The sequence below is a fragment of the Nilaparvata lugens genome, unplaced genomic scaffold (genome assembly GCF_014356525.2).
Source record: "Nilaparvata lugens isolate BPH unplaced genomic scaffold, ASM1435652v1 scaffold4677, whole genome shotgun sequence".
Taxonomy (NCBI): domain Eukaryota; kingdom Metazoa; phylum Arthropoda; class Insecta; order Hemiptera; family Delphacidae; genus Nilaparvata; species Nilaparvata lugens.
This window is the reverse complement of record NW_024090752.1, coordinates 1-26188: the sequence shown is the minus strand read 5'-3', so window position 1 is coordinate 26188 and position 26188 is coordinate 1. Positions and strand designations below refer to the sequence as shown.

At 34.1% G+C, this 26188-nt stretch overlaps 1 protein-coding gene across 1 annotated transcript; it reads left to right on the top strand.

The window, feature by feature from the left end:
- The first annotated feature begins 6 nt into the window (after positions 1 to 6).
- Positions 7 to 19341, top strand: LOC111061994. Its single transcript, XM_039444448.1, has 4 exons — positions 7 to 271; positions 3453 to 3638; positions 9506 to 9586; positions 18940 to 19341. The coding sequence occupies exons 1-4, from the start codon at positions 110 to 112 to the stop codon at positions 19324 to 19326; spliced, it is 816 nt and encodes a 271-aa protein (XP_039300382.1). The 5' UTR covers positions 7 to 109; the 3' UTR covers positions 19327 to 19341.
- The last annotated feature ends 6847 nt before the right edge of the window (positions 19342 to 26188 follow it).

Below are 26188 nucleotides of genomic sequence, written 5' to 3'. Positions count from 1 at the left end.
AGCTACCCGTCGAAGCGGTGGCGCAAGAAGCGACGTCAATACCTCATGAACATGATGCAGCCGCTGCAGCGTCGCAAGGAGACGGCTGAGATGCAGCCGGAGGCGGCAGATGTCATCATGCCTGTCATGGCCGCGGGGTGTGGAGGGCGTGGCTGGGGGCGTAATGGGCGGGGCGGCTGTGGGGGCGGGGCCGCTCAGTGCTGCCAACGAAGACAGCAAGGACAGTTCTGGTCACAAGGAGGAGGCTGCACCTAAAGTCACCGTCACCGATGTAATTATTACGTTCTATTTTTTGTTGTTATAAATCATAATCAAACCCCGTAAGGGCCCGATTACACAGCTAATTTTAATTATTATTATATGAAAATCCAAATTAAATGCTGTAATTAACCCCGAAGACTTCTGCTACTGCAAATATTGACAACAGGGTAAAGAGCTAGATGGAGCTCTTTACCCTGTTGTCAATATCTGCAGTAGCAGAAGTCCATAAAGTCGGGTTGAATTACAGCATTTAATTTGGATTTTGCAATATCAGTAATTTCCATCTGCAGCTAATTTTTATTCATTAATATATTTAGTATATAGTTCAGAATGGTACAGGGTCCGGCAAAAAAACCTCCCTGATTTCAATAGGCATTTGCAAAAAGAATAAGAAACATACAGAACAATTACTTATATTTGTGAATAGCCTATATGATGCCATTTGACATCATTTAGTACACTTTATTTGGTTTTGAAAATTATGTCCGATAAATGATGTATCCCATTGTTAAGACATTCACGAAGTCTTTCCCTGAAGTTGTCTATAGTTCTTCGTGTACCTTCCCTTGGAATGGCTGCCACTTCCTGCCTAATGGCATCTTTTAGTTCTTGCAGAGTTCTGGGGCGATGTTTGTACACTTCAGCCTTTAGGTAGCCCCACAGAAAGAAATCACAAGGTGATAAGTCGGATGACCTTGGAGGCCAGGAAATGTCTCTTGAAGAAACAAGACGTCCAGGGAACAACTCTCTTAACATTTCCATGGACCGCCGAGCAGTGTGAGCTGTGGCTCCGTCCTGTTGGAACCAAACTTCTTCTTCCTCATGGTCTAAAACAAACTGGTTGATCTTGGGTCGGAGAAATGTCTCTATCATGTGACAATAGCGATCGGCATTGACCGTTACTGTTTGTCCTTCTTCTTCAAAAAAGTACGATCCCCACACACCAAAGTCCGCAACAGCGCACCAAACTGTGACTTTTGGACTGTGTAGTGGTTGTTGGTGGAGTTCCGTAGGATTTTCTGCAGCCCAGTAGCGGAAATTCTGTTTGTTAACAGTTCCACACAAGTGGAAGTGTGCTTCATCAGAAGAAATGAAGACAGCATCTGGGGGAATGTTCTGCAAAATGTCATTACATGCAGCCCTGCGAGTTTCATAATCTTCTTCAAACAACTTTTGCGCAACCATTATTTTGTAGGGATGCAGATGAAGTTCTTTATGCACAATTCTCCTTACACTCCTTTCTGACAATCCCAGGGCAACTGCATGTTTAACCGCTGAACGCTTTGGAGACTGTTGGATGGATGTTCTCACTCGCGCCACATTCTCTGGTGTTATTGCAGTACAAGGTCGGCCAGTTGGTTTTCTTTTTAGTGCTGACCCTGTTTGTCTAAAGTTTGACACCCACAGTCTAATCGTTTTTGCGTCAGGAACACTATCACATCGGCCAAGTTCGAATCCAATCTGAAACGCTTGTTGAGTAGAAATCACAGAACCGCCATTTTTAATAAACTCCTCCACAACAAACGCCCGATGCTCACCGAGCCAAGCCATGGCAAACACTGAAAATGGCACATACGCCGCTACAGAACAATACCCCCTCCACATCTCTATCCCCACTACAACCCACGTGGTGGCTTGCTCAAACCAGGGAGGTTTTTTTGCCGGACCCGGTATTATAGAGCACCAGTTATTAGACTGCTATGTTGATTCCTGGGTTTGCTACAACAATCTTATTTCTGTAATGGGCTAAAGTTGACCATGGTGGGCAAAGTTGCACCATATGCTAATATGAACTGATCCTTTTGTTGACCAGCACAATTATCCCAGTAGAACATCACATTCCTTGTATGTTCCAATATGTTTCTCAATGTACTTCAAAATACAGGAACCAATTTCATTTGACCCTCGGCAGCAATTTCATTTGACCTTGACTCATCCCACACATAACATTCAGTGGTCTTTGTCAACATCTCAATGGTTGTGAAGTTAAGGACATTCAATTTTGATAAACAATAAAAGGCAGAGCATTTGTGACTCCACTTGAACTGTCAACAGTTGTCTGTTTGTTTACATTCTGCCCAAAAATCATGGTTCATGTTGTAATTTTCGTTTTGAAGGAATCTTCTATATAGCCTCCAGCTACAGTGGAACTCTTCCATCCTCCATGGCATTTTGATTATAGGATATCTCCTCCTCCTCTATCTCAAAGTGTTGCCGACGTCCTCTGAAAACAGTGTAATCATTTGGATTGTTCAATTTTAAAACGAAGCTACATCACAAGGTATTTTGGCAATGTTATTGATTTCTACATGTTGCTTACTGCAAACTCCTTTTTTATATCTCAAGAACAATCAACGTATTGTCATGTCATGTGGTCTCAATCTGACATATTCTCTAAAACGTTCTACATAATTTATGCCTTTGTCATCATCATTGTTTACTACAAATATATGGCTTTTATTGTTCTTTGATTTCGGAATTTTTACAGATATGGGACTTGTGGCAGTTGATATAGCTTATCAATGACTATTTTAAGTATGAATTTGATCAAAATCGTTGGAGCCATTTTCGAGAAAATCGTGAAAAACCCTGTTTTTGACAACATTATCGCCATTTCATCCGCCATCTTGAATTGCATTTGATTGAAATTGTTCGTGTCGGATCCTTATTGTGTAAGGACCTTAAGTTCCAAATTTCAAGTCATTCCGTTAATTGGTAGATGAGATATCGTGTACTCAGACGCACATACACTCATACACACACACACCACACACACACACACACACACACACACACACACACACACACACATACAGACCAATACCCAAAAACCACTTTTTTGGACTCAGGGGACCTTGAAACGTATAGAAATTTAGAAAATGGGGTACATTAATTTTTTCGGAAAGCAATACTTTCCTTACCTATGGTAATAGGGCAAGGAAAGTAAAAAAAATTGATTGGATCAAATCAACAAATGTTTTTCACCTAATTCACAACACAATTTGATTTTTTTCTTTTCTCTAGTATTGCCATCAGACTTACATACAGTAAAAATGTAGGTTTATAAAGGTTACAAATTGAAGTAATGAAGTACTTACATGTAGTGCTTACAGTAATGAAGTACAAGTTTTATTGATCCATACAATAAGTACATCATCATAATACCTATTGACGTGACTGTTGTTTATTAGGAGCCGTGGTACTATGACGAACTGGACCTTCACGCAATGGACGGCTTCGACGAGCCGGATCCGGACTCTGATTACGACTACGAGGAACCCTACCCCAAGCGCAAGAAGAAGCGCGCCGTCTTCGGCAAGCCCAGAGGCGGCAACCTCGCCGCGCCCACCGACTCGCCGCATCCCAGGAAGCCAAAGGTCAATTCATCTCAAACTAGAATACTGTTCTATTGTACGATTTCATACTTTGATTAAATGGCAAGCATTCATGTCAAGTTTATTTATTAAACTAGAATACCGTCGACCGGGGGTGACTTTGACTACCTTTGTCTCACCTCGCGGAAAAATATTCAAATCAGTTCAAATCCGATTTCTGTTATCCGAAATCATGGAAGAAAGAAAACCTGGAACTGTAGTGGCAGCCTGCAGACGCTTGGCAGACTGAGCTGAAAAGTAGGCGATAGGCCACGTCCAACAGTGGTTTGAGATCACTAGGGATATCTTCTCTAATGCTATTTCCTCATTTTTCATTCAATCAATTACGCTGGATGAAACCCTTACAAGTCTAAATTATACATTAGCAATTATTAACAATTCATGAATATTAACATTAACCACTTTAGGCTAAACAGGCCTATGATTCAAGTCGACGGTTTGGTATTTATCTTAATGTTTATATGTTGCGCATTTACGGCGAAACGCGGTAATAGATTTTCATGAAATTTGACAGGTATGTTCCTTTTTAAATTGCTCGTAAAGGGAACAGAAGGATTAATTCAACTGGAATAAACCGTACGGTATTTTGAACTGATAACGCTCGGATTGAACCTTTTCCAATGCTGTTTTTTTTCTGAATATGTTGAATTAAACATTTATTTCAAGTCAAACTTGAACTTCAATAAATATATTTTTTATTTGACTAAGAAGTGCTTAAAACTGCAATCATCAATAGATAATTATTTGAGCTTTAAAATTAATAGCTTATAGCCGCAATCATCATCCCGCAATCATCATCATAACTTATTTAATTATAATTTATCATGGGTAATCTTCATCCAATTCTTTTTATGTCAATGAATGATGCCAATAAAGATCTCGGAAATAATAAAAAACCTATTTCCAGTCTTGGGATCAAGAAAATTAATTATGGATTATAATGGGAAGACTTCGTTTTTACCAACTTTTCATATGAAATGAAAAGTAGCTGGAAAGCCTAATACTTTTAGCTTTAGTCAATTCATTTTAAAGCTCATCAAATCAATCCAACTTGTCGTATAAACAGAAGTACAAGATAGGTAACCTATAAATTCAATAACTCTTAAGCTGCGTACACATACTCGCACTTCCAACCCGCACCGAGCACGCTCCTCCCTCGTACCGCCCTCGTACCACCATCGAACCACAGTCGCACCGCCCACGCACCCATCATGAACGTTATGGACGATGTTAGATCTTCTCGCGTTCCCCGGTCGAACCACTGTTGCTCGCCGGTCGATCATCAATCGCTCTGCTGGAGTGACGTTCGGTTGCGGAGCAGAGCGAAAGTCTGTACGCACCTTTAGGTCTTCTTCCTTCCATGCATGACAAGCATCACAACAATCCACGTGGGAACAGTCAACGGAAACAACCGATTGTTAACGAAGTTAGCCGATGTTAGAGTACCGATCCGTTTCTACTGCAATCTCTATTCTGGACTTCAGTTCCATGGTCTTCTTTCTTCCATGTCCCAAATCGATGTTCAACATTGATACCCGTAGCCCTGATCATTATCGAAGTTCTACAAATTGATATCTTGTCGATATATTAGTTGAATTATCGACATAAAACTAAACTGATTGCTTCATCTTGTGATTTCGTTGTAGGAAAACTTCGTATTATAAAACTTATTTCTAAAAGACTTATGATATCGGTGAGTACATATTATTTTGGCCTTTTAATTATCTTTCAATTGGTATATCTATATTATCCATAGTCCAACTGGTTAGGGTTCTGTTACTAGTTAAATACAACGAGGTCACTTTTAGGTTAAAATTGGGGTGACTTGGTCCCAGTATAAAAATTGTGATATTATGCAGGATATGATGCAAATACAATATTCAAAATATGATAAATATCATGTATTCTACTTAATAAAACAAAATTACCTTGCTTGAGATTAATACCTTCTTAATATTCATTTTTAGCTGATTCTGCACCGGAGCCAACATCTAAGAGATCTTTAGGCAGCAGAAACTGAAATATTTTTTTGAAGAAAAATTTGTGATTTTTGAAGTGTATTTCATTTGTTTTCAATGTAATTATTCATTTTAAAGGTTAACAGTTGGTTTAACTTTGTCTAACTCTTGAAAATGGACTTTTTTCAATATATTTTTCAAAGTGAGACAAAGTCACCCCAACCCCTGGTTGACATTGTCTCTTAATTAAAAAAAAAAAACTCTGGTTGCCTGTAAAGTCATTACGGGCGAAAGTTTTACGTGACAACGACTTTGAGAGGAATGACGTTGAAGGAACGTTGCCAGCCTCGGAAGTAGTGGCGCAGTCGCAGGAGATTGCTTGTGGCGCCTGCGCAGGTCGACTGCTCCGTTTCACTCTCTCTCTCCAGGTGAATGCATTCGGGTTGCTGCTGCGTTGCTCGCCACTGCTCCTATTCGTGCTCTTTCCAGACGACCGTGAACCGAAACGAACGCTCTCACTCGCTCTCATTGTGAGCGCATAACGCGGAGCGTAACGCAGTTTCTTGAAGTGTCACCCGGCAAACCAATTTATAAGACGTTGTCACGTCAAAATTATCTCGTTAAAGCGGAGAAAAATACTAACTTTTTATAATGAAAAATACTGTTCAAACATTGCAGAACATAATAAAAAATATTGCAAGTGATTTGTTGCAATTTAAGTATTGATTGCAAGCGGTTTAAAATCTCAACTCCTCAAAATTGGGACAAAGTCACCACCCCGGTTTACCGGTTCTGTTCGAATGTGCGATTAATCTAATTGGTTAAATGGGGGAAGCATTGATATCAAATTAATTTGTCAAACTGAATACTTTTTATCAAATCAAACTAGAATACTGTTCTATTGTGCGATTTTATACATTGGTTGAATTGGAAACATTTATCTCAAGTTGTTTGTCAAACTTGAATACTTTTATCCTCCACCTACTGTCTAAAGTACTTACTTTACTCCCTGAAACATAATACTAAAGTGTCACTTTTTCGCTCTCGGTAGTAAAAAACAGAAAAACTCCCTAGGGAGGAAAAGTGACTCCATTCAAATAACATGGGAAGCATCTCTATTTCAAAAACTCACATTGTAATAGGTTAGAAGGTCTAAGCTCAGATGAGAAAGCGTAATAGAGGTGTCTGTCATTGAGTCAACTGAATTCATACCACAACAAGAAATTTGATCAACTCATGAAATATATGTTTGTATGATATTAAATTCTTAATATTAGTAGACGATAAAAATTTATACAATTTTTAAAATATTTTATTCTATTCAAAATACCAGCCAACAAATATTGTTGATCTGCAATTTAAATATGAAACGCGTTATCTGGAGTCAGCCATTTTTGGTAGCCGCTCAGCTGATATAATTGTTACAACTTTAGCCGATAGATAGCGCAATCTGCCGACCGGTTTTTAGGTTTTAGATTTTAGGTTATGTTGTTAGGAAACATTGTCACCAATACGTAAGTTATTAAAATGATTTTATTTGCAGTTTCTATAAAAAAATGTAGATGGAGGAAAAATGTTGTGTACATCACGAGCGAAAAATACTTTTTCTCCCTCAGGAAAATTGTTGCCCTCGGCTTTGCCTCGGGCTTCAAACTTTTTCCCACAGGGAGAAAAAGTCGTACTTTTCACTCTAGATATACAAATAACTATTATTAAGTCAAACTAGAATGCTGTTGTATTGTGTGATACATTTCATTCCATACATTGGTTGAATGGGACCATTGATGCCAAGTTTATTTATCAAACTGCTGAATAGTAAAGAGCAGCACACTGAGACTGTTAACGAGCATGGTTTGTGACTGTACTTCGGTTGTCTAAAGTGAGTTTCATTTAGATAGCTGTAAATTTCGGATTACTATTAATTATTATTATTACAATAATGCTCCAACCATCTCAACCGTTGCGCCATGATAACTCGTACAATATCTTCTGGTCCTATGAAATTGGCAATCTCTTCATTATTTCTAATGCGCCACCCCTACTAGTCAGAAGAAAATAGTAGATAGAGAAGAATAATTTCAGCTGTTACATCATTGTCAACCTAGATACAGGGTGCGGCAGTCAATCTCGCATTTTTGAAATAGGTGTAAAAAATAAACGGACGTAGATATCAAAGTTATATTCATAAAATATTTTTCTACATTAAAAAGCATTTAAGAAACATTGAAAATAATCACTGTTTGAAAATAACATCAGCAAGATGGCGGCCTTCCCGAGTACGGCATTAGCGCAGGCGATTTGCGAAGCTGTTCATAACATCACGAAGCATAAGCTGAGGAATTCTTAGACTGAGAACTTTAGGTATTGGAGTGACCAGAACCCGCAACAATTACATCAAAAACCTCTCCATTCATCTAAGGTAACAGTTTGGTGCGCAATGTCCTCGTCGGGTATCATAGGCCCTTATTTTTTGAAAACGAAAGAGAGCGATCTGTTACTGTGAATGCTGAGCGCTATTCAACAATGTTAAGGACATTCTTCATTCCTCAGCTTCGGCAACATGAAATGAATGAAGAAACATTGTTTCAACAAGATGGAGCAACAAGTCACACAGCCCGCGTGAGCATGAATGTTCTTAACGGAGTTTTTCCGAACCGAGTGATTCCCCGCAATGGCCCGGTTCCGTTGCCGCCCGTTCACCAGACCTCACTGCGTGAGATTTTTTCTTGTGGGGTTACCTAAAGAGTAAAGTATACGAAGAAAGACCTCATACTGTTGGTGAACTGAAGGCAAGAATCCGGCTAGAAATTGAGAGAATTCCTCAGCCTGTGCTTCGTGATGTTATGAACAGCTTCGCAAATGGCCTGCGCGAATGCCGTACTCGGGAAGGCCGCCATCTTGCTGATGTTATTTTCAAACAGTGATATTTCAATGTTTCTTAAATGCTTTTTAATGTAGAAAAAATATTTTATGAATATAACTTTGATATCTACGTCCGTTTATTTTTTACACCTATTTCAAAAATGCGGGATTAACTGCCGCACCCTCTTGATAGATAGATATATATTACGTCTGGTTGGCCTCAACGGCGTCAGACAAGTCAACTCTCTAGTCAACCTCTAGTCAACTTTAGATACTCTATACATCTAGAGTATACTAGATACTGATAATAGTGTAGGAAACGAAACTAGTTTTGTCAGTTTTTCATAAATAATAGTTAATTAGGTAGCTATTTCAATTCACGTAAATGAATTACAATATCATTAATGTCTTGCATATTTACTTGTGATATAATTATATCACAGTAAGATATTATCTTACAAGCCTATAATTGAGATCGAACATGTTTGGCATCTTTTGGTTAAACTTCCACAATAATGAATGTCTACTATTGAATTAATAGTATTTCTCCCTCAGTATTTCCTTGTAGTTTGTAAACAATTTTGTACTAAATTTAACTTTGCCTTTATTTGTTACTTTACTGATGCTCATTTGACTGGTTTTAGACTCAATTGTTAAAAATTTGACTGGTGACAGAGGTTTATTTATTTATTCATTTTTTTATTTATTCTTTTTATGTTATATATTTATTGTATAGATGTTTGCTTACTTCAGGAAATTATATTTTATTTGTTTTTTCAGGTTTTATTATTTCTTTTTTTTTTTTTTACATTTGCTCTAATTCTGTTTGTGTGAAATTGCAAAAAGACTTTTTTTTATTTAGTTACCAAAATTAAGTGACTGTCTCGTTCATATTATAATGTACAATAACAATAGTGTAGAACTTCAATCACAGCTGTAAGCTACTGAAGTTCTTTTCTTTTCATCATGATACTGTTTCTTTATAATGATTGCATTGTAATGATTGTTTGCTGTTTGTTGTGTTATTAGGCCCAGGGACCCGGCAGAGGGAGGAAGAAGGGAATGGTCTATGCTGACTTACAGATGCAGACAAACCTTTCGCCTGTGACCGTGAGTACCCTACTATTTATCTGTCTCTTAATTCGATGTTACTCTACACAATATTTCATTACAAAAATACTGTTCGTTCTATTATATCCCCTCTCCTAGTTAGTTGAGGTGACTATGGTAGTGGTGAACCTTCAGCAACTAAATTCATATCCTCATGAAAACAATCATATATCCACAATCTTACTCTAATTAATTGTAGTATTTTTTAGGTTTAATCGTCATTCCATGGAGTGATTTGTTGAAAATAGATTTTTTTATTGGGCCGATGCCTTATAAAATCATCCCCTTGATAGTATTCAACTAAATCAGGAATTTCACCGGATTAACTGCAATTTATTTGATAAGAAAAGAATCGGTTTTTGAATTCTGCATTCAATTTCAAATACATTTTTTTTGTTGAATTATTAAGATTTGTGTAGTTTTGTTTTTTGACGTCACATGTCTGTTTTGTGATGTAGTTTCGAAAAATTGATTTGGGAATTTAAATTGTGATCTACAGATTCTGTTTCAAGTGTCTTATAAGAATATTTTAAACCGTACTCCTTTGATTTAAAATTGAAACAAACGAAGTGGACTGAAAGTTTGTTAATTCTTGAGAAAGGTGCATTCAATGGATGGTGTATTCACCCACACTCGTATTATTAGGTCAAACTTTGCATTAGCAAGGTAATAACCGAAATTTGGATAAAGATACTTCAAATTGGTATAGTTCTTAGGGAATAGGGAAAAATGCTAGAGATGAACTTTGTACAATTATGATAGGCTTACCATATTTGCAATCAACCTAATCAATTTTCTCTGTTTATTTGTCTTGCATTTAATTTTGAAAATTATACTCTAAATAATCGAACGTACTTTATTTTTCGAATAGGTTTTTATAGGTATCCGACCAGGAATATAATAATATTATCTTGAAAATAATTTATTTTTGTCAGTGGTGCCGACGAAAACCATCCGTCCATCAAGTTCATAGTTTCTCTCCATTCTGTGCTGTACTAAAGTTTTGTTTTCTAACCTCAATTAATTTTCGTTCAAAGTATTTCATCTTGATAGATGTTGTTTGTGAAAAGTAATATTGAAAATTTCTCTTGTTTACCTAGCTCAAAAGAACTCTGAATTTGCCAATTTAGATGTTGAATATTGGAAAGTGATGGAATTAAATTTTAATTACTTGGCAGATTTTATATCTAACAGTATTAGTATGGAGAAGTATTACAGAATAGTATTTATTACAACTAATAACAAAGTTTTGTAAGGCGTTGTCCATTAATGGATCATCTATATATTTGGAATGATAACTGGTGTAATCGATAATAAAAAGTTCAGTTAGTTTAGTTCAATTTAGGCCTCTATATTATATCATCCGCAATGTTCGTGTCTACATTAAAAATGTAGGAAAATAAAATAGATTTTATTTTCTTGGGTAAACTACTGCTCTGCCATTGAACCTGGATATGTTTATGTTTTATCTGTCCCCTCAAACCAAGGAGATCGAAAATACCTCAGAAGTAATCAAATCTTATATAATAGAAAGTTATTGAGATTCTTTTTTCATAGTATGAGAGTGTTGTAGTGGCATTTGAAAACTTGGCTTCCTTTGCAATATAGCATGCTCTTCATTGGTTTACGATATTTTCTGGTGCTTTTCTAATAACTAGCATTTTCTTGCCACCTACATTTTATTTCTCCTCTGTTATGTATATATACTTCTATATTACCTTTTTAAATTGATATGAGGATAACATAATCTTCTTCGTCTATCTTGGAACTTTTGAACATTCATAATATCATCTATTGATAAATTTAATTCAAAATACTTTTTAGGAATATCCACGTTTTTGTTTTTGTTTATCCAAATAGAAACTGTTTTATTGTTTTTGACGTAATTTGTAGATGTTTTGTTTAGATAGTAGCCTATTCAATGTTAGTAATCGTTTTTTAATTGAATAAATTGATGTTTTGTAGATTTTTGCTATGTAGAATCATTCAAGTTGTTATCTAATCGTGTAGATTGGTTTTTGTTGTAGCTCAATGTAAAAGCACTATCTAAATTTATTTATTGAAATTATTGGTCCTAATTGTGCTTAAAGCTTTCAAATTTCACAATTTTTATTATTCACAAATTGGAGTTATTTTATGATTAACAATTTTACTGTATGTATTAGTGGATTTTTGTTTTCTAGCAATACTAAGCTAATACTTGAATATACACGAACTGAGGTTCTTTTCTTTGATTAACACAGACAAATGTGACTCAACCAATGCCAATTTTGAAGTAGCGTACAAAAGTTTATATTAGACCTACAATCAAGTACCTATAATCTAATATATTGTTCAAGAGTCAATTTAAACATTGATGGAGGTCTTCATTTTCATGTATTACTGTTTTCGCTAGAAATGAAACCTCTATTACGGCGACCTTATATGAATTCTAGTCATACATTCTATTAAGGATGTGCAAAGGATAAAAATAAACTTTCTACTCATGATAGATTCTCAATGTCGGAAAAGAGTGAGGTTATGTTCAGAACTTATCAATGATAATATAATAGTTTAGAACATTTTTTAATGATGGAATAGTGATATAATGGTTTTTGAATAGTTAAAAACGGGAAACCAAGATGCAAAATTCACTTCATGAAAAAATAATGAATAAATTCAAGTCAACAGCTTATGTCCTCACTAGCCAAAGTGGATGACTATAATTATTCACTAATTAAAATTATTAATTAGTTTTATATCAAATTATTGCAATTGACTTTGTCACAATCCAATAATAGAAAGAGATTTGACCCACCAAAATAAAAAAAATAATTATTCATTCAATAAAGCTGTATCGAATTTACGTGCTTTCAGTCGAAATGAAACATTAATTCATGTATTACTGTTTTTGCCAGAAATCAAACCTCTTAATTACGGCGACCTTATATGAATTCTAGTCATACATTCTATTAAGGATGTGCAAAGGCTCAAAATAAACTTTCTACTCGTGATATTTTTCAAAGTTTTTCGATTCGTATATCATCAAGCTATCAAAATGAAAAAGTTTTCTTATGAAAACATTTTTTCCGATCATTACTTTTTGAGATATGAGCGCCTGAAGTTTGAATTTTTGGGACAGAACATTTCAAATTCGGTAAGATATGAATCCATGAGATTTGGAGGATGGGTTCTTCATGGTATTGTTGATCTAGTAAAACAAAAATTTTCTTTTCAGAAAATATTAATTTTTGAAAAAGTTATTCAATTAACCAAAAATAACTCAACTAAAAGTTATTTTTAGTAAATTGAATAACGTTATCAAAAATTGATATTTTCAGAAAATTGTTGTTTTACTAGATCAATAATAGCATGAAGAATCAATCCTATAAATCTCATGGATTTATCTCTTACCGAATTTGAAATGTTCTGTCCCAAAATTTTAACTTTAGGCGCTCATATCTCAAAAAGTAATGATCGGAAAAAAAATGTTTTCTTGAGAAAACTTTTTCATTTTGATGGCTTGATATACAAATCGAAAAACTTTGAAAACTATCACGAATAGAAAGTTCATTTTCAGCATTTGCACAGCCTTAATAGAATATATGACTAGAATTCATATAAGGTCGCCGTAATAGAGGTTTGATTTCTGGCAAAAACAGTAATACAAGAATTAATGTTTCATTTCTGACTGAAAGCACGTAAATTCGATACAGCTTTATTGAATGAATAATTATTGTTTTTTTAGATTGGTGGGTCATATCTGTTTCTATTATTGGATTGTGACAAAGCCTATTGCAATCATTTGATATAAAACTAATTAATAATTTTAATTAGTGAATAATTATAGTCATCCACTTTGGCTAGTGAGGGCATAAGCTGTTGACTTGAAAATTTATTCATTATTTTTTCATGAAGTGAATTTTGCATCTTGGTTTCTCCGTTTTTGACTATTCAAAAACCATTATATCACTATTCCATCATTAAAGAATGTTCTAAAGTATTATATTATCATTGATAAGTTCTGAACATAACCTCACTCTTTCCCGACATTGATTAGCATAGTTCTTATAGGCAAATGTAGAACATTTCCAGAGTTTAGACGTGCTGATCTATTCCCTATTTTTGATTGTTTTTTATGGTTAGTAATACTTGTACCTGTTAGTGATTCGGATCCTTCTCTCTGTTTATAATCGCAGAACAAACGTTTTTAATAAGCACAAAGAAGGGCAAAGATTAAAATGGAAATCTAAATATTTAATCAGAAAATGAGATAGAAATAGAGCAGACAAAGTAGACTATGGAAGTACTGTTATGTGTAACGTATTAACGTGAAAACGATTATTCATGAAGAAAGAATATGTTGAATATTATGGGATACGAATATAGAGTATCCATTGCAGGAAGCTAATTACAAGTGGTTGGTGGCTGGTTATAATAAGTTTTGTATAAAATATTTGTTCACAAAAATGTAACAATATTTTTTTAAGAATGATATAAAAATCTCAGTCTATGTTATTTTATTGAATTTCAAGTAAACACCAATCCATCTCATTTGCACAATATCAATTTTACTCAATAAAAATACTTATAGTTCTCTGTTATGAGAAAAGTTATATTTGAAAAAGTATTTTAGAATAAATAGACATCACTATTATGAATGTTCAATAGTTTTACTATTTACTAAGGATAATGTGAGAAGTTATGATTTATGTAAAATGACTGGTAATTTTTATATGAAATAGAACTACGGTATATGGTATTGCCAAATTCATTTTTTATTCAATGCTAAGTTTTAGTATAACTAGGAAATTCAGTTGCACTATTTGCAACAAATTGATTGTAAATAGACAGAATAGTAACAGGAATGTCTTTCAACTGATTACCAATATAGCTTAATAAACAACCTGAAGACTTAGTGCCGGTTGCACAACAGCCGGTTAAATATTAACCGTGATTAATTTTACGAGAGCCAATCAGAGAAGCCGTCTTTTCAAAAACGCCTTCTCTGATTGGTTCTCGTGAAATTAATCACGGTTAAAATTTAACCGGCTGTTGTGCAACCGGGCCTTAGTGTTTTCTAAACCCTAAATAATTAATCAAACACTTGTAAATTTGCAAAATATAGCTGCAATCTTCGTTAAAAAAACAAGACATTTTTTAACTATTTGTTTAGAATTTTTCAATCTTATTAGAATATTATTGAAAAATATATTACCCAAAAGTATCATCAGAGAGTCGCGGGACACTCAAAATTGATTCGCACCTTATCGAAACTACTTGATTTTCACTAGAAATGTAATATTGAAATTAGCGTTTTGTGTCTTCACTGTTTCACTCAGTATATTACCATAGAGAAACAATAGCTTGAGTAGATATCCCATGGTATAGGACGTTTATGTCGCAACTTTTACTGTTATCTCAAGCCGATAGTCCACGTATTTCTTTCCCAAAAAGGTGTGTGACGCTGGTAGTCTCTCTTATTGTGCCGTTCATACCCTTTCATCCCAACAAAACAGTAAAAATCTTCAATAATCGATAGTAATCGACTTGAGATAACAGTAAAAGTTGCGACATAAACGCCCTATACCAAGGGATATCTACTCAAGCTATTGTTTCTCTATGATATTACTTTGTCATCAATAAATTTAAATTCTGATTTAAATTCTTTAAAATACTGATCAGCTCTACAATGAGCCAAACCTAGAACTAGCCTGGGACTGTTATAAGACCACTTTAAAATTTTCATTTTCTTCATATTTAAATGGCTTCTGTTGAAAGACATTCTGTTATCTTTACTGGCTATCGATTAGGATGACAAAATTGATTGTGCTCAAATCATATTTATTGTTATTTACTCTTGTCATTTGTTATAGTTACTGTGGCTTGAAGAGGAAAACAATATAACTTTGTATTTTTTGTATTCTTATATTTTCAATCATTTCGTGAGAAATTACAAGAATATCCTTTTTATATTCTATGAATAATGCAGTTTCTGCATTTTTCAAGTAAAATGACTGTAAGTTGTTTTGTCATAATCCCATAACTGAGGAGGAGCATATTAAATTAACTAAATTGTTTTAATTGACAATTGATCGTGCATTAGATGTATCACCAAAATGTCAGCTCATACAATTGCGTGTTCGTCGTACGAGTTTGCCAATACGTGACTGTTTATTAGAGAGGTTATTCAACAATGAGTTCTAAATTCAAGTTGAAAACTTAAATAATTGTCAAAGAATCAATTTGTTTGCAACTTCTGAATGGAATTTTTTATATTCCCATACTGGGAGTAAAGTGGCTTCTAATGCTTCAACTCTGCCTACAGCATATTAGCAAACTTTTCAAATAAAAAGCATTTATTTTTATTATTTATTTTTATTTACAATGCAAATGACACTAATGTAATAACATTGGTAGATAAAATAATAAGGTACAGTAGTCCTTGTGCTATTTTTCTTCCAAATTTAAAGATGACAAAGTACAAGATAAGGTTAGAATTTCACGTGTAAAATTTTTTATAGAATTTTAGTCAAAAATAAACATGAAAACTGTAAATTTTGAATTTAGATGGCTTGAATTAATAAATAGATTAGAAATATTCTACTCAATTACCAAAGATATTTATTACCAAAGATAGGAGAGCTGCAATAGGTTGCAATTCTCAATAAACATAATGATATCATGTCGATAAGAAATTAAAGCCTGGTAGTTTTTGCAACTACCATCAGTAGTCATTCAGGTTCTAACATACATTCACCTTTCAGTCACTATCATACAGTCATTTATGTTTCCAGTTATTTGTATCTCTATAATTATCCAACCAAATTGGCAGTCCAATTGCAGATTTTCATTATTGCTTGTATCAATTACTTGATACCCAACTATCGAACAAAGAAGCTCCAATTTCCGACTCATTATCATAATCATTTTTATATCAATATTACTGATACACAAAAATATCCAACTAAGCTCCAATTTCCGACTCATTATTATCATCATTATTTTAATATCAATTAAATACACAAAAATATCCAACTAATAAGCTGTATCTAGTGTAGTCAACTATCCAAAGTACATACCGTAGTTGCAGTTTCTAACTTGTTTATTATTTGTGTCAATCATTCAAAACTCAATGATCCAACTAAGTAGCTGCAACTTCCGACTTATTATTTTCATTTATATCAAGTACTTGATACCCATTTATCTAACAAAGAAGCTGTAAAAATATATTGTTATTTTAACCACTTGGCTATCTACCGAAGTAGCTGAAATTGCTAACTTTTTTATTGCTATTTATCACATTGTGTACAAATACTTAACATGAGGAAAAGCACAACAGGCTCATGCCCAAAACTGTCCCATTTTCAATTTATAAGTTTAGTATCAATAAACACACAATAAGCTTCGGTTGACGCGTGAGGTTCTTTGAACCTTTGGATCCTAGTATCAATGAACCCCGAGATAGTAGATAAAATCATTTCTTGTTCGTTAAATGACTTGACAAATCCAAACACCCCTTCTACAGGAGGTCAGTGGATGCAATGGAAATGATAATAATAATTCAATACTTGATTATCTAATGGAGTAGCTGAATTCGCTATTGTTTGTATCAGTTATTCACTATTTGGCTAGCTAAGTTAGAATATCTAACTGTATAGAGTAGCTGTAATCGCTAACTTTTATTAATTTATTTATTCTTTTTACAATGAAGCTTAGATCGGGAGAGAAAAACTAAGAATACCTTGTACTATTTCTCTCTCAAATTTAAGTAACATAAAAGTCCAATTGAGGTTATGTCTTCTAGATTTACAAAAATATTTATACAAACCATTCTTTTGAATTTGGATGTTCCAAATTCAAAAATAATAATAATTTATAAACTTAGGACCGGTTTCCGAGCTCGGGATGTAGCTAAGTCCTAGACTTTAAACAGCTGGAGTCAGAAAATTGGCTTTCCAAAACGGGGCGTAGTCGCAGCTTTTATAACAGTAGTCGTAGTTTTTATTTTCTCATTTCTATAATTGGATACGTTTTTCCTTGACGAAATTAGACATTCCTGAATAATTCAAAATAGCTGAAACTTTACACTATTTTCTCTTTATTTTATTTTGTGTTCAATTTTCTAGTTTTTCGTAATTTAATTCAAATGTGTCTGCGACAATGACTGCGACTACGCCCCGTTTTGGAAAGCCAATTTTCTGACTCCAGCTGTTTAAAGTCTAGGACTTAGCTAAAACCCAAACTCGGAAGACGACCCTTAGTTATTTTAAAAATAGAGCATATTCACTTAAATTTTAGTGAAATTTTAAAACACGAACCGAAAAACAAATATACTTCTAAAAGTACTTTTTCCTCCACCTACTGTCTAAAGTACTAACTTTACTCCCTGAAACATAATACTAAAGTGTCACTTTTTCGCTCTCGGTAGTAAAAAACAGAAAAACTCCCTAGGGAGGAAAAGTGACTCCATTTAAATAACATGGGAAGCATCTCTATATTAAAAACTTACATGGTAATAGGTTAGAAGGTCTAAGCTCAGATGAGAAAGCATAATAGAGTCAACTCATATGTCATTGAGTCAACTGAAATCAATACCACAACCAGAAATTTGACCAACTCATGAAATATATGTTTGTATGATATGATATTCTTAATATTAGTAGACGATAAAAATTTATACAATTTTTAAAATATTTTATTCTATTCAAAATACCAGCCAACAAGTATTTTTGATCTGCAATTCAAATCTGAACCGCGTGATCTGGAGTCAGCCATTTTTGGTAGCTGCCCAGCTGATATAATTGTTACAACTTTTGCCGATAGATAGCGCAATCGGCAGTGCCAATCAGACGACCGGTTTTTAGGTTTTAGATTTTAGGTTATGTTGTTAGGAAACATTGTCACCAATACGTAAGTTATTAGAATGATTTTATTTGCAGTTTCTATAAAAAAATGTAGATGGAGGAAAAATGTTGTGTACATCACGAGCGAAAAATACTTTTTCTCCCTCAGGAAAATTGTTGCCCTCGGCTTCGCCTCGGGCTTCAAACTTTTTCCCTCAGGGAGAAAAAGTCGTACTTTTCACTCTAGATATACAAATAACTATTTTATCATTGTTTGTATCAGTTATTCAATACTTTACTAGCTAATTAAGTAATTTAGTATCTAACTGTAAGTGACTAATGGATTAGCTGCTATTGACAACTTTTTATTATTGTTTATTTTGTATCAGTTATTGAATAGTTGAACTGTAATGAGGTTGGCGAACATGGCAACGATGTACAGCACAGAGTTGACAAAGTATGAGCTTGAGTGGTGGGTGGGGTAAGGAGGAGGTGGGCTGAGAGGGTATTGGCTGTTGTCTGTTGTAGAGTGCGGCGCGCGCTACAAGACACGGCCGGGACTCACCTATCACTACACGCACTCGCACAAGGAGCAGGGCACTGGCCGAGGGGCCGTGGCGGGGGCCGGGGGCAGTGTGGGTGGGGCGGCAGGTGACGAGGAGGCAAGCAGCGAGGCACTGCCTCCGCCTTCGCCCTCCAACGCCCCCAACGTCCAGGACAAGGGCACCGACCCAGCCGCCGCACAAGGCAAAGGTTGGACCAAGTTTCAGGACAGTTATCTCACCTTCCTTAACACCCCCGGTACGAACACTCGCTCTCTCTTCTTTCTTTTTCTTTCTCACACACCTATTTTTTGCTTTCTGCTTGTTGATTCATTTACTCTCAATGGTTTATTGGTTTCTCTCCGTCTACTAATATCATCTCACAACTCTCAAGGCCACTAGAATATTGTGTTGCATATCGCGGTGGCTGAAAACATAGTGGAGCGGCGAGGTTAGTGTATTACTGGGAATCCAACTCAGGATGTGTGCACACACAACGTGGTTAGCGGTCAGAGCGGTCTTAGGAGAATATAGATATATTAGGAGGATAGATATACAGGGTGTTTCAGAAGTAGTGTTGAACATTTCAGGGTATTGTTCCTGGATGATAGGAGACTACGAATGTCGTTTTTTGCAGTATCCAAAACTCAGCGGTAATCCTTATAGCTGCCATTTTGTTTTTTTCACTTAGGAATTTTTATCTCAAGAACGAAATGTTGTATTTTATCTGAAATTTGGCATGAATATTTATGCTATTAAGACTCAACTTTAGAAAATAAAATAAGAAATTTTCAAAATTGCGGCCATTTAAAATTTTTGATTGCAAATTTCACGAAAACCGTTCACTTTACAGAAAATTTACTTGAGACAAAAAAGTTGGCAAATTTTATCAAGATTTCAAGGATACCTTATTTATTAAGATTGGTGAAAGAATAACTGAGAAATAAATTATTTTCGTACTGCATGCATGACCACTTTTCACCATTTAGACATCAATATTAAATTTTTAATTCAAATTGTATTTAAGATGAAGCTTTGAAACTCGGTTTGGCTCCATATGGACATACAACTGATTTTACAATGTATTACAGATGATCTTGTTTGTCTTGTAAAAGTATGATTGTACGAAAAGAATTAATTTCTCTGTTATTCTTTGACTAATCTTAATGAATAAGGTATCCTTGAAATCTTGATAAAATTTGCTAACTTTTTTGTCTCTTGTAAATTTTCTGTAAATTGAACGGTTTTCGTAAAATTTGCCATCAAAAATTTAAAATGGCTGCCATCTTGGAAATTTACATCGAACATTTTCCATTTTATTTTTTAAATCTGAGTCTTTATAGCATAAATATTCATGTCAAATTTCAGAACAATACAATATTTCTTTCTTGAGATAAAAATGCCTAAGTGAAAAAAACAAAATGGCAACTATGAGGATAACCGCTGAGTTTTGGACACTTGAAATACGACATTTGTAGTCTCCTATCATCCAGGAATAATACCCTAAAATATTCGACACTACTTCTGAAACACTCTGTAGATATATCTATTATACTTTCAAGATCTCTGTGTGAACACACCTTGAGCGGTTGAAAACCAGTAAGCCAAATAACTAACTGGAGGTGGTAATAATTAAGGCAGCAGCGTTCTATCTATGCTTTTTCACAAGGCATTTTTAATATATAATGGCCCATATGAATAAAGTTGAGCATTTGCTCATACTGTACTTCTAAAATATGGAGCATTTGCTTCATTTTCTGTGAATAAACGTGAGCAAAACCTTTTGCTCATGCTCATCAAAAAAATAGTTTGAGCATTTGCTCAAAAGTAAAAGCTTTTGCTCAAAATTGTATGAATAAACTAGAGCATTTGCTCAACTTTTGAAGCAAATGCTTCAAAAAAGGTGAGTCTAGTCTAGAGCAGCTTATCACCTTTTGCTCATAGTAAAATGGCTCAACTAATTCGTATGAGGAAGAGGAAACTATACCAGATACTATCACAACCAATAGTGTAGAACTATAAAACTCTTTTTAGATTCAACCATGATATATATCACCATTATTCCTACAAAAGAATAAATACAAAAGCTACCTGTTATAAAGATAGCCATCACAAAATAGAAAATAGGCATTTAAGAATATGAGAGTGTAGACGATTATAAGAAGGCTATTGATATTATAAGATTATGCTGAAAATTATTACAGAGATAACATTTTTTCACGCTATTATTTCAAAATTCTAAACTCAACTAACCTAAAACTGTATTCATAGAAAATAGAAAACAGAGCAGACGACGCAAACACAAGCGGTGCCCCCTGTTTGCATATTTAGCGCTTCCGTGAGCTAAAAATACAAATTAAGGCTACAAAAGCGAATCAGCTGATGAAAAATCTTTAAAATACGTGAGCATTTGCTCCAGAGTTCAGGAGCATAAGGTAAGAGTATAAGGTAAAGCTTATTCATATCAAAATGAGCAAATGCTTTTGCTTCTACCTTTTGCTCATGAGCAAAACCTTATGCTCAATGCTTTTACTCATGAGCATTTGCTCTGGTTTTATTCATATGGGCCATTGTCTTCAACTTTTTGCCAACATTGCAAAGTTAGCAATCACCCAAAGCTTGTTCGATATGTCCTCAATTTATTACCAACCGGTCAAAAAAAGGAACGCAGATCCTAGCTACTTCTACCTCAGATTAGTTATTCTGTTATGCCTGGTTGCACTAAAAGCCGGTTAAATTTTAATCATGATTAAATTCAACGAGAACCAATCAGAGATAGATTTTCGTGGCATTTAATCGGGATTAAAAAAATTTAACAGACATTTATGCTACCAGGTGTTAGTGTTGAAAATTATAACGGTATTGCTTCTCCAAGTTCGAGCTTGCTCTTTTGGGGATGTAGTTCGTTATCTTCTACTTTGTTTAATTAATACAAAGTTGAAGATATTAATTCATTCTTGCAGTACATTTTCTATAGTCTATTCTCTATTTTAATATTAGAGAACTGTAATGGATAAATGACAAAATACATAAAAACACTTCACTTATATGTGCTACTTTATTCAAATTAATAAAAATTGATAAAAAACAATATGGGCTACTTTATTCAAATTAATAAAAATTGATAAAAAACAATATAAAAACTTGTAGTACCCTTTTATTAAAAATAAAAATATTAATAGGGTGACACAGAATAACGAGACATTTCAAAAACGCCATAGAAACATTAGTTCTTCAACCTTCGATCACATAATTAACGTAAGACAAGTGGAAGGGGGCAAGTTTTACAGAATTGAACAGTGAATCATGAGAATTTATTATTAAATCATGGTAAAAGTATTTTCTTGGACTTAAATGTATAGAGTGACACAGAATGACGGGAACTTTTAAAAACACCATAAAACATTAGTGGGAAGGGCAAAAATGATTTTATTCAAACTAATGTAAAGTTCAATACTTGCCATTTGAGAATTATTAATAACATCTATAACTTTTTGACAATAATTAAGATCTTCTTCAAGATAGCTTCCTCCTGCACGAATACACTCTTGAAATCTGTGTTGAGATTCCTGAAGGATTGCTGCAAAATTTCAGCTGGGGTATTGTTAATTTCATTTTGAATTGTCTGTTATTATTCAATTATTCAACTGCTATTGGTCAAGTTGTGATAAGGTTTGATTTGAGATAGCTGCACAAACAGAAAATCGCGGGTGGACAATCATGGGATCAGGAAACGCAGATGTTGCAGCGATCAATGAGGAATCGTCAACACAGATTTTTCAAGAGTGTATTCGTTCAGGAGGAAGCCATCTTAAAGTAGTGATTGTCAAAAAGTGATTTGTTATTGATAATTCTCAAATGGCGAGTCTTGAACTTTACATTAGTTTGAATAACATAATTTTTGCCTTTCCCACTAATTTTTTATGGCGTTTTTAAAAGTTCCCGTTATTCTGTGTCATTCTGTATATATTTTTGTTGAATAAATTTTAATAAAAGGGAACTAAAAGTTTTTATATTGTTTAATTAATTTGACAAAATACATATATACAGAAGTACCGTAATGAAGAGCGAAGGTATATTTTGTCGCATCTGTATACTTTCTTTATTTTCGAAGCTTTGAATTAGTTATTCAGTTGAAAACTAGTTTCACCACTCCACTATGTTCCCACTAAGAATGATATCTAGATCTGTATACCCACACAAATTTTGGACGGCCAATTTCAAATCGGTCGTTCAAATTCCAGAAGTGAACTACTTGTGGGAATGGGATCTGACCACTACCTCCGTAAACAAAGCCGTAGTGCATTCGTGTGACGTCAGCACAGGTAGGGCTCTACACCAATAGGAACACTAGCTGATATAGATCAGCTGAAATCAACGAATTTTTATTGGTGTAGGAGCCCTACCTGTGCTGACGTCAAACGAATGCACTACGGCTTTGTTTACGGAGGTAGTGATCTGACACACACGCCGACCAATGGAAATTGTCGGTTAGCCACCCGCTAGCGGTGTCTTTGAATACGATGGATTTGGACGACCGGTATAAAATCGGACATCCAAAAACTTTTGTGTGTGTGTATGAAATCCTCCATTTTTAAGCATAATTTAGTTTTTGATATTGTTAGCGTTTTAAAGCTCTTTAATGCTGTGCAAAGGCTAAAAATAAACTTTCTACTCACAATATTTTTCCAAGTTTTTCGATTTGTATATCATCAAGCTATCAAAATGAAAAAGTTTTCTTATGAAAAATTTTTTTCCGATCATTATTTTTGAGATATGAGCGTCTAAAGTTTAAATTTTTGGGACAGAACATTTCAAATTCGGTAAGATATAAATCCATGAGATTTAGAGGATGGATTCTTCATGGTATTGTTGATCTAGTAAAACATCAATTTTCTGAAAATATCAATTTTCAAGATAGTTATTCAATTTACTGAAAATAACTTTTAGTTGAGATATTTCTGGTAAATTGAATAACTTTCTCAAACATTGACATTTTCAGAAAAGAAAATTCATGTTTTACTAGATCAACAATACCATGAAGAATCTATCCTCTAAATTTCATGCATTTATATCTTAACGAATTTGAAATGTTCTGTCCCAAAAATTCAAACTTCAGGCGCTCATATCTCAAAAAGTAATGATCGAAAAAAAATGTTTTCCTGAGAAAACTTTTTCATTTTGATAGCTTGATGATATACAAATCTGAAAACTTTGAAAAATATCGCGAGTAGAAAGTTTATTTTTAGCCTTTGCACTGCCTTAAGCCAGATAAGTTTCTATGTTTTTATACATTTTTATTTAACGTTCCCAAATTGTTGAAAGTGTATCATCGTGTTCTGTACAGTAATAACTCAGTTACTTCGCTCTCTTGTACAATTTCAAGAACGGTGTTAGCTGGTTACCATTTTAGCTTTCGAATCAATATGGAGAATATGATGAATTAATTGGAATTTAGAAAGGTCTAAGGAACGAACTTTGAGAAATACTACAATTTTATTTTTAAAAAACTCACCCGAAAACTTTTTCAATTCAAAATGTTTACTTTTCTAATGGAATAGAAAGTGATAATATTAGTTATCAAAATTTGATCTTTTCGTACAACCTTAAAAGATAACATAATATTGTACTGAATGAATCAGAATTATTAGAAATCTGGGTGTGTTTGATGTGTGGATTCTAGTAAAAAGTGAAAACAGCTCAAGCTTTATTACTGAGATAGCGTTAAATGTTGGAATAGACATAAATGAGTCCTAACATACTCGTACAAAATGATATAGAGAATGTTTTATTCATCATATTCGTTCTGGGGGAAGTTTTATTACACATCGTGGAGTTAATGAGGCAATCGACTAGCTGGTCCCAACTTTTATTGAAACCATTGGTTGGTTCAATTTTCACCTGGAATAGAAACCATGCTACATTTCATATAGTTGAAATATAAATATTATTTTATCTTCTCTTTGGTTTCATTAGCATTGGGAATGATTAATTTCGGTCATTTATAGAAAAATTATGAACTTGTCAACAAGTTTTAGGTTCTTTTAGACAACACTAATCTTCCTAGTAGCTAATTTACCTACAACCATTGTCACTGCCTATTATATACATAGAGAAACAATAGCGTAAGTAGATATCCCATGGTATAGGGCGTTTATGTCGTAACTTTTACTGTTATCTCAATCTGATAGTCCACGTAGTTCTTTCCTGTTAAGCTTTATGACGCTGGTAGTCTCTCATATTGTGCCGTACATACACTCTTACCCGGTCAAAACAGTGAAAAACGACAGTAATCGGCTTGAGATAACAGTAAAAGTTGCGACATAAACGCCCTATACCATGGGATATCTACTTACGCTATTGTTTCTCTATGCTATTATCAAGCGTCAAGTAGGCCTATTATTAGTAGGCTAATTAGTTTTGATACTGAAGTAGCACAAAAACAGGAACTTGGAGGTTTGGCGGTTTGTTCCTATAAACCCTGTCTTACAACATACATTGATTCTTATTGTGGTACGCTAGGAAGAGAAACCAATATAGTCCTATATTCATTATGTGCTTGAAATTATTCTAAACTATGAGAGTAGCATCAGAATTGAATTTATATTTAATTCAAGAATTAGAATTTGAAAAAAGTAAATTCGTATGGCTTTTGTTGGTGGGGAGTCCTTGCGGGAAAGGTCCCACCGCCTTAGAATTTGAGTTATCAATTGACAATTCATCTTAGAATTATGGTTGGAAATTATCTATTACGAGACGATGAAACAAACATTCATGATTAATACAAGTGTTCAAGTAGCAGATGTCATTGGAATTTTGCACATGTCCTTAAAATTTAGTACATAGGCCTATCATTTAAATTGGTCTTGTTCGAATGGCATATCTACAGATTGAAAAATCACTTTTCTAATTAGAATTTTACTAAAAGCTAGTCTACATGAAAATGGTGAATCTCGAAATTTCCGTCTTGAAACCAAGAACATTATTATTTGAAGCTTTTGTACAGAAGATTTTTATTGTTAAATGCATCTACCAAAGACAAAGAGGAATAATTTATTGAGTTCCCTAGTTGATGCACATGATAATTCAGCCTTTCTATTCTAGGTGAAAATCACCTTCTTAATTAGAATTCTACTAAAAGCTAGTTTACATGAAAATGGTGAATCTCGAAATTTCCGTCTTGAAACCAAGAAAATATTATTTGAAGCTTTTTAGAAGATTTTTAGTGTTTAATT